This window comes from Haemaphysalis longicornis, unplaced genomic scaffold (assembly GCF_048455015.1).
Source record: "Haemaphysalis longicornis isolate Haplotype H1 unplaced genomic scaffold, Haemaphysalis longicornis Haplotype H1 scaffold_4, whole genome shotgun sequence".
Taxonomy (NCBI): Eukaryota; Metazoa; Arthropoda; class Arachnida; order Ixodida; family Ixodidae; genus Haemaphysalis; species Haemaphysalis longicornis.
In genome coordinates this window covers 39,341,678-39,351,641 of record NW_027526361.1, presented here as the reverse complement: position 1 = coordinate 39,351,641, position 9,964 = coordinate 39,341,678, and the positions used below count along the sequence as shown (strand labels likewise).

Genomic DNA, 9,964 nt, shown 5'->3' with positions numbered 1-9,964 from the left:
CACTGACGTCTGGTACCAAGTTGGAGCTCATTACAAGCTCCATCCTCGTCGTTACACGTTTGTTATCGTCCCGCCTGTTTTGCAATGCACATTTAAAGTCTTAAGTCTAACCGTTTAACTCACACCAAATTACTTTTAGTGCTGCCTTTTCGGCCACACATCTGTTGAAACCAGAAGAGGGTTACTCCTGGACCTTGAGTGAGGCGTAAGAAACTTGTGAATGAGAGCGAGTAAGAGCTGTGTCGCCGATAGTGCAAGCGGGAGGAATTTCAGGCCAGTGGCAAAGGAGAAAAGAAACCGGACACCGCAATGTACACCGCGTCGAAAGGAGGAGGTCCGAGCCCATAGACCGGGAAAGCGGCGCCTGGCGCGGTATAGCCGACCCGTCGTCCGGTCGGTGAGACAAGGCCCAGCTGCGGCCGACGGAACCGGGGGTGTGCACCGGCGTTCCTCGTGCCTCGATCAGCGGCCGGTCGGTCAGTGGGCCTCCAGATCTTCTCGGGCCCGGACCTTACTGGCAGCCACTATGGGGCTGCGGACCGCGACCTTCGTCGTCGCGGTAGCCACGGTGCTTGCCGGCCTCGCAGCGGCCGACTACTCCTCCAGGGACAGGTGAGTGCCCGTATTTCCACTCCGGCTCGATAGAGGATTTTCTCGGCTATTCCGGACATTCTCCTACACCGCACTCCCTTACTTTCTGGTGTTATGCGGGAAGCGGGGTTATCCTCTTGAAATTCAGGGCCCTACAAGGGAAAGAATCAGAAGCAGACGTTGCTTTTTCGCCCAGCTAAATGAGTGGGTAAGGGTGAAGTCGCGGGTTCGACTACCGGTTGCCGCAGCCACGTACCTGGTGCAGCTGAAGGTCATAAGCGTTTTGTGCACCTGGAATTTTGTTCCATGTTAGAAAATCCCGGGTGATCTAAATAACCCGAAGCTTTCGATAGCAACGGGTCTCACGGGGGGCACAGCTTCGGGTCGAATAAAGACCGAATTTGCGAATTGAACTTTACTTATTGCTTTGTGCTTAGAGGCCGAAATCTAAGCTTTATTGATGAACTAATACATCCCCTATTTACTGGCATTTTTTAATCAATAATCAACTGTTATCATCAGCCGTACCTCGTCTTTGGGCTAGAAAAGTTGAGCGGTCAGTGGCATCAGGATCATGATGATACATAAAGGCAACGGAAGCCATGAAAAGATACCAAATAATAACATTTCGTGTTTGTTTTCTTGTGTTTACTCTTGGTTGAAAAAATCATCTGGCGTGCAATGCTGAAGCCGAGAAAATGCAAATACTCGGCCAGAGAAGATGCAAAATGAATCGGCATCCCATTTGCTTGTTAAGAGTCAAAACTCGCAATAACGGGACTTTAGTTGCTCTGAAATATACTCCAATGGACTTTTAACCTTAATTGGGTAGCTAATTATTCGTGAGTCTAATTACGTTGGGGGCTTCTCGAACGTTCGCAAACAGCTGTCATGCCTTTCTCTGGCAAATCAGGTACGTTCCGCACAAGCAATTAGCAAAGCTAATCGCATGTTGGGTTGTCTGCGCCGTAACTAATCGGACTTACCAGCCTCATTGAAACTTTTGCTTTATAAAACACTAATCAGGCCAGCACTCGAGTATGCTACACCAATGTGCGACCCCTGCCGCGATAATCTAATTACTGCTCTTGAAATGGTTCAAAATGACTCTATTTGCTTCATTCATTCCAATTATAACTAAACTGCAAGCATCACGTCCATAAAATCCATGATCGGGCTGCCATCTCTGGCTTCCTGTCGAACCACCTTTCGTCTTACATTCTGTCACTAACTGTGCCATTACCCCACCATGGAAAACCAAGTCATTTGCCAACGGTAATATACTACTCGCCGAATCGATCACGCTCACAAAGTATATAGGTATCAAACACAGCAACACACGACATTTATCCGAGTCATTTAATTTGAGAACGTCACGTGAGTGGAACCACCTTCCCGCAGATGACCTGGCCATACATGATAATCGTCTATTTCCCAATGCAATTGCTAATATTGTATAACCCGGCTAATTTATATTTTGTTACCACACTTGCTGTTTTCTTATCTTTTCTCGCTTTGTTTGCGCAACCACTCGCCTCTATAATGCATCTGACCCTGAGCGTATGATAGCAAAAAAAAAAAAATTATGCACCACTCCGTCCGAGGCTATGTGCAGACTACTGATGCAAAAGCCCTATCGTGATCTATGGACGCAAAAAAAAAAAAAAAGGCATGTAACGCAGTTCGGTTGGCTGAGACCTGAAATGGCGTCATTCTTTAAAGTTATTACGACAGTTGGGGCAAAAGTATGAACCCGGCCTAACGACTATGATGGTTGAACGCGAAGCTTTCTAGTGGTGGATTCTTTGGTTGGCCAGTCCCACACTGCCAGTATGTGCCACTCTGGGCGTACGCACCACTTTTATAGAGTACCCACAGCAACTCGCTGGTGTGCACTCCGTAGGCCTAACGTGTGGGTTTGGGGTGGACGGCGCGAATCGGTACCTCTGCTTGGCGTTCTCTTCGAACACGCCGAAATGAAGTTATCGGATAAACACCGGCTTCGTAATGCGAGGGACCCAGGTTCGTTTCCGGCCGCGGGAGGCATTTTTTTTCTTTCACTTCACCTACGATCATTCATCATCATCGTCAGAGAAAGTTGGTTTTCCGGCTGGGGCGTACAACGGCATCAGTGAGGACAGTGAAGCTTGGCTTTAACAATTAAATAAACAAGCATCTCCGAGTTTATGTACGCATCGTTGCTCCCTAAAACCGCAGTGCATTTGTAGCTGGCAAAGCCACATGATTGCACCCTCATAAAATGATATAGGTTTACAATATTGTGACTACTATCACTAGACGTAGTCATATGTGCAAACTACCTTCGGTGAAGGCCTAAGGAAAAATAAAAGCAAACAAGAATCACCAGGTTTATGCTCTGGGTAGCTGGAGCAGCTTTTTGAAACACAACCTACGTAATATGGATTTTTACAGCGGTAGCCCTCAATACTTTATAGAGGAGTGGGCACTTTTTATCTGGCACTTCCTGTATCACATCCGAGCATAGATACAAAAAGAAAAAACTACAGCCGTTCCACGCAACGTGAAAGCTGTCGGAAGTGCGGATGCAGAGCAGTGATTAGTTATAATGGGCTGTAGCGCCGTTATCCGCTCACTGCTACCTCCCAATGCAATTCAAATTTCCCGCCTTCGCTGTGCTCGCGCGCCCCCTACCTGAAACAGCGCCAGTGGGAGTTCTGTTCTTTTTGCGCTTGCTTTTCCTCCCGCACGTTCCGGCGTTGCACTGCCTCTTTTTTTTTCGCTTACTATCATAAAAACCAACCCAACGAGCGTTCCTAACCAAACGTACGCGGGCGCTGCCGGTTAATTACGTATGTTTTGCCTCAAATGCACCTGCAGTTTTCTTTGAGCTAAACAACGGCCAGATGTATGGCACGCGCCATCGGTTCACGAGAGAGAGAGAGAGAATGCTCTTTAATGTGAACTGGTGAGGTCAGCCCTGCTAGGGACAAGGCTTGCTACACCAGATGGGGGGTGACTACGTTGATGAGTGGTGCATATCAGACATCAGGGTTACAGTAGGAAGAAGACAAACATGAAGCGTTAAAAAAATGAAAAAGAAAAGGACAAGAAAAACAAGAGATTGCTGCTAACAGAGTCCGGACCAAAAAAATACAATTGAAAAGAAAATCGTTAATGGAAACGCTCAAACAAAATGAAAAGTAAACGACGGGAAAAAAAGTAACAACACCAACCCAAGAAAAATAAATAGATGAACGCCACAGTGCGAAAGAGAAGATATCGTGACACACTTGCTCTGTCTCTGATCTAGAGAGATTTGTCCAGTTCAGTCTCTCGTAGGAACTGGAGCAGTACTTTTGTACCTAAGGTACTGTCAGTACTATTGGCCCAAGGCCCAAGAAAATGAAAAAGTTCGAGGCTGCCTCCATGACGTACACGAGAGAGGGAGCTCGCTGCAGTTTTTCGCGCAGCAGCGTATCGAGGGCAGACGCAGAGCAAGTGATTTACAGTCTCGCGCACACCGCAAGTCAGATGCTTACGACTGTTTAAACCGCTTGGTTTTCGAAGCCTCTGCGGGGTGCCCTACTACGGGTACGCCGGGCCTCTACTTGGGTCTGTTATCTCGCTGCGCCGCCTGATTCCGGCAGTCGCTTGACATCGATCGTTATAGCGAGCTACGACGACAAGGCGAGCCCCTAAGGTGCTCTGCACTTAAAAAACTGCTTTCGTCAGTTTCGACGTCCTAGAGATTGAATTCATTCCCTTCAATACACACTGCTTCTCAGACAGAAATTGCCTGCACTCGGCCACTATAATCCCGCCTGAAAATGTCGTGTTATTACGGGTTTCGAATACAAGTTTTCTATTGTAGACTGTTATAAGGCCAGGAAGTGAAAGAACAAGATATTACGGCTTTTAGAATCCACCGCAAGAAAAAACAGCCACACCTAAAATGCATGCCGTTGCTTCCAGTAGTAGTAGTACAGTAAGAGCTCATTAATTCCAACTCGGTTAATCCGAACTTGCCGTTAATTTGAACTGACGCCCGGATCCCGGCACGGCCCTGTATATTTTAATAGGGGAAAACTCCCCGATAGTTCCAACGCGTCGGTATCCAGAACAGTGAATTCGAAATGGGATTCCCTAGTTTCCATCGCTCCCCGCAGAGGAAGTCGGTCTAGACTGATTACAATGTGTATCAAATCCACCCTTCCACAACCCTGCCATGTAAATAAACGTGTTTTCCAGCACAAAAAGCGCCATTATTTCGACATTACGGCTTGCTTGAAAGATGAAACACGTTGCTGCCTGTTTCTGGCGTGTAACTGACTCATCAATTAATTCCGTTCACTGTTAGAGCTCCACGAACATTACTTACGAAATCACCTGCCGCAAGCATTTAGTAGCGCTTAATTCGCGATAACGAGTCCAGAGGTGGCTTCTTTGCGTTCTGCCCGCGCAATGCGGCGCGATGTCTAATCACTCTAGCACCGGCCCGCTAATTCGAACAATTTTATGGTCCCCTTCGAGTTCGAATTAACGAGCTTTTACTGTATTGGAAACTTCATTTTGCACAAAAGTTGTGGTGGTTGCACCACAGAGTTGATCCCTCAGTCATCTAGACTCATGCCCCAAACACGTATCCGATCCACCTGGGGGAGACCCCGGGATGGGAAACTGGCTTCGTTATAAGCGATATTTCGTTAAAACCGGAGATTATTTCTCTCAGAGCAGTGCGGTAGGGACCATGAAACAGTTCAAATAAAGCTAAATTTCGAATAGGGCGATTTTGTTATAGCGACTGTTTATGTATCCGTAGGCTCATCAGTCTCACGCCGATGTCCACACGGGCACGCACGGCACATGCGAACACCAGTGATTTTTAAAAATCGTTTTCGAGAAAATATTCTGTTTTAAATTGATTAATGACGTGCTTCCGACGGTCTCCAGACGTTCCGTATGACAAAATTCTGTAGAAATACGGAGAAGTATCTACTAATGCGTAGCATTCTTATGCCCCTTGTCTTGAGTGTGAGTTTTTTCTAGCCACATTTTTTTGTTTTTCCAAGTCCTGTCCGACCAATTATGGCCATTTACGCTATTATAATGGTTAGAAGTGGAACATTCGCGAAATCTGCATCATTGTGGAAATGCAGGGTGTTACACGGATAGCCATTTTCCGTAATTTTTTTATAGTGTTTCAATATTTTCTTCTACCAATCATCTCATTTAAATTAATATAACGATTACAGGTGGAACTTCCGCAAAATCTGAATTATTGTGGAAAAGCCACGCGTTATACGTTTTACTATTTCCGTAATTCTTTAATAATTTTCTTATTTTTTATTTTTCCAAATTTCATGCGACCAATTATCTCCATTTACGTTATTACATAGATTACATATGGAACTTTCACAAAATCCGCATTATGGTGGGAATGCAGAGCGTTAAACGGTTCGCCATGTTCCATAATTATTTGATATTTTTATTATTTTTTTTAGATTATCAAGATTTCGTTCGACCAATTATCTCCATTTACGATATTATAGCGATTACATTTGGAACTTTTGCGAAATCTGCAATATTCTTGAAATGCAGGCGTTACATGGTTGGCCACTTTCCGTAATTATTTTATACCTTTCTTCTTTTTCTAGTTTTTTCAAAATTTCGTCAGATCCAAATATCCATTTACGTTATTATAAGGGTTATATTTGGAGCTTTCGCGTAATCTGCATTATTGTGGAAATGCAGGGCGTTACACGGTGCGCTATTGCTCGTAATTATTTTATATATATATTTTTAATTTCGTTCGACTAATTATCTCCATTTACGCTACTTTAAAGATTACAGGTGAAACGTTTGCGAAATCTGCATTACTGTGGAAATAACATGTGTTATACGCTTTGATATTTCCCAGAATTTTTTTTATATATTTTTAATTTTGTACTTTTTCAAAATTCCCTCCGACCAAATATCTCCACTTACGTTATTATGAGGGTTACATTTGAAACTTTCGCGAAATATGCATTACTGTGGAAATGCAGGGAGTTACACGGTTCGCCAATTTCCGTAATTAGTTTATTTTTTAGTAATTTAGTTTCTCAAGATGTCGTTCAACCCACTATCTCCATTTACGCTATTATATCGATTAAAGGTGAACCTTTCGCGAAATCTGTGTTATTGTGGATATGCGTTATACATTTTGCCATTTTCTGTTATTTTTTAATATTTTTATTATTTTTCTTTTTCAAAATTGAGTCCGACCAATTATCTTCATTTACGTTATTACAATGATTACATTTGGAACTTTTAGCGAAATCTGCAATATTGTGGTAATGCAGGATATATTGATCGCTATTTCTCGTAATTATTTTATATTTTTCTTAATTTTTAGTTTTTCAATATTTCGTTCGACCAATTATCTCCATTTATGTTACAGGTGGAGCTTCCGCGATATCTGCATTTATGTGGAAACGCAAGTCGTTACACGCTTCGCCATTTTCCGTATTTTTTTTTTATTTTTCTTATTTTCTGTTTTTTTTTTAAAATTTCGTGCGACCAGTTATTTTAATTTAAGCCATTATATCGATAACAGGTGGAACTTACGCTATATCTGTATTTTTGTAAAAATGCAGGGCTTTAGGGCCTGGCGGTGTAGGTACTCAGCAAAGAATGCTACGCATTAATACCGTACTCGGAAAATTATCACAATCGCGCAGCCGTAGGCCAAACGGTGTAGCTGAGGGTGCATCACCTGAGTAAGCATTTATAAGCTGACTAACCTTTTGAGTGTAAGCACTAGGAAGAAATGTGAAAGGTAGAATTTTTTCTGCGCGGTTGTAAACACCTGTGCGGGTGCGTTAAAATTAAACCTTTAAAATTGCTCAAAACTTCGAAACTCTTCTCTGGTCAGAATACAGTCGCCGACCATTTTTTCGGACTCGACGGGAAGCGCCGATGAGTCCCAATAATCCGAAGTCCGAAAAAAAAGGTTTCCCTGAAAGAAAAAAAACACCTTCATTGGTCCAATGGTTGGAAAAAACGAATGTATGCGCGTATGTACACACGCCTACGCGCGACTAAGTCCGCTTGTATTTCCGCCAGCGTCTGTCCGTCGCTGTAGGCAGACAATAGCAGTGTAAGGGCTAGATCAGTATTTCACGCTTCTGGCGTTGGTGGCATGTCATCATCGCAGTCGCTGTTAACCTCCGCCGGTTCGAGGACCCGGCGCAGGGTTCTGCCATCATCCAACTCGGCACACGGCAGGTTGGCACTATCGATGTTGGTGAAATCTTCAAACGTAGCCGCTCCAACATCAAAACCGCTAGCACGGAAGTATCGAATGCTGCGGCATGCAGGCGGCATCTCAGCTGTGGGGTTCTGGATTGTGTCAATATCCTCGTTCTCACTACCAACGACAAATCCCGTATGCCCAAAGCAGTTGCGGATCATGTCCCGTGTCATTGCCCTCCAAGCACCAGACAGGATGCCGATAGCCAGCATCACATTCACAATGTAGCTTTTGTCACTGTCCACACACAACAGCACACGATTCAGAAGGCGTGATCGGTAGTGCAGCTTTAAGTTCTTGATGACACCTTGGTCTACTGGTGGTCTTTCGCGGCAAAAATTTCAAGAGCACCGAAGCTCGAGTCCGAAAAATCGAACCGCGCGCTTTGCGACGGTCAAACTATCGGTCAAGGATATACATGTACTTCAATGGGACAAGTGACCGTGCCGCAAGGGTGTTCGAATAAACAAGCGTCTCCGAATTTTCGGCGTCCGAATAAACGATCGGCTACTGTACTTCATTTTCTGCAAACCTCACATCTTCAAAATACGTTCTCGATAGAAGGCAGGGCAGGTTCCAGTGCAGGTTTCCACCGGTTACGGATACAATAAAGAATGAAAACGTATTGGCAAAAACGTCTGCGAAAGGAAGCAGATGTCACCAAGAAGAACAGATTGTAATAAAAAAAGTAATGCCGTTTTATACTAAATCGTTCCTGCATCTTTACCTGCATTATTCCTTCAATGAAACAATAGTTCCATGTAAAATATTTTTTTCTTTTTGCTCAAATGGTGCATTCTTATATTTGACGCCTTATCCTAATATATCAGTAAATGTATGCTCATTAACGTTCTCGCTTTCTTTTCCCGCGTTCCCTGCGTTGCAATTAGTCACTGCTTCTATCTCCTGCAGTTCTGAGTGCTTTGGCAAGTGGGACTAATCAGGTCCCTTATCTTGCCCGGACTACAGATGGGGCACGCGTCGCGCGCCCACAATTTGCGCGGGAAATCTGTCTACCAAACTAACAAGCACTTCACGCAGAAAACTCCTGCCTCTCACAGCAACCGCTAGACTCTCGGGACATTCGCGACGTTATTAGGTTACTTTGCATTAGCGTTGGGAAGTCATCCACCGCTGATGCGAGTGCGCATTTACCAAGAGGTCTCAGAGAAGGAAGCAATCCACTAAACACTAAATACGTATTTTCGGGTCTTATGGGCCCGAGTACTCTGTTTATCATGTCTTAGATTTCCTTCTACATGTGAGCTGCCTCTTGGCATTGTTACGTGGAGAACGTGTGTTGAGTCTGCTCCTTATTAACTTACTTGAGATGAGATCTGGTAGCTTATGCGACTGCCATCTCCGGCGAAATTTCACGCCTGTCCCAGCCCGGTTGATTCGAAAGTGCTTGCACCCTACATAAGAGTTGAATGACAAACAAGGCGGCTCAATGACAGCACTGTAATCTTGATGTGATGTAAATCTGAACCGCGAACACTCAAAAGGTGTAGCTTACAAAAACATACAAAAAACTGTGGTTGATTCCTCGGTCATAGGAATTGGTAAAACACGAAAGTGAAATATGCAGCGAAATCTGCAGCTGAGCATGATTTGCGTGTCTGCGGCTGTCTTGCGGGTGTGCTTGGCGAGCGACGTCCTGCTGGCGGGTCACTTCAGCAAAGGTGTACTGGCGTCATTTCCGTGACGAATATGACGTCAGTGAAATCTTAGTGTATTTCGGCATAAAACACTTTTATGTTGTATAAAACCCGAAAACAAACAACCGTAAGTATAACGTACTCTTTTGTACTAGAGGTTGCTATCCCGCAAGAAGCCCTTGTGTGCAGGGGTGCACCCTTTACAGGTCGCTTGCTTCGTTGTACTGGCGTCATTTCCATGACGGATATGACGTCAGTGAAATGTTGGTGGATCCCGAAAAAAAAAACACTTTCATGTTTAAAAACATGCTCAGCATGAAACAATTCTACCGATACGCTTCGACACACCTCGCACTCATGCGCTAGCAAAATAACCCGAAGGGAACAGCATCCCTTTACGGGCTTCGGATCCATATTAGCCTTTAGAACTAAATCTACCGTG

At 44.4% G+C, this 9,964-nt stretch overlaps 1 protein-coding gene across 1 annotated transcript in view; it reads left to right on the top strand.

The window, feature by feature from the left end:
* Window positions 1-526: 526 nt before the first annotated feature.
* The window catches only part of LOC144179721 (cubilin-like), a 158,025-nt gene continuing 148,587 nt past the window's right edge, over window positions 527-9,964 (top strand). Inside the window, 1 exon segment of the mRNA XM_077708164.1 lies at window positions 527-612. Coding sequence (XP_077564290.1) covers window positions 527-612 — 86 coding nt within the window.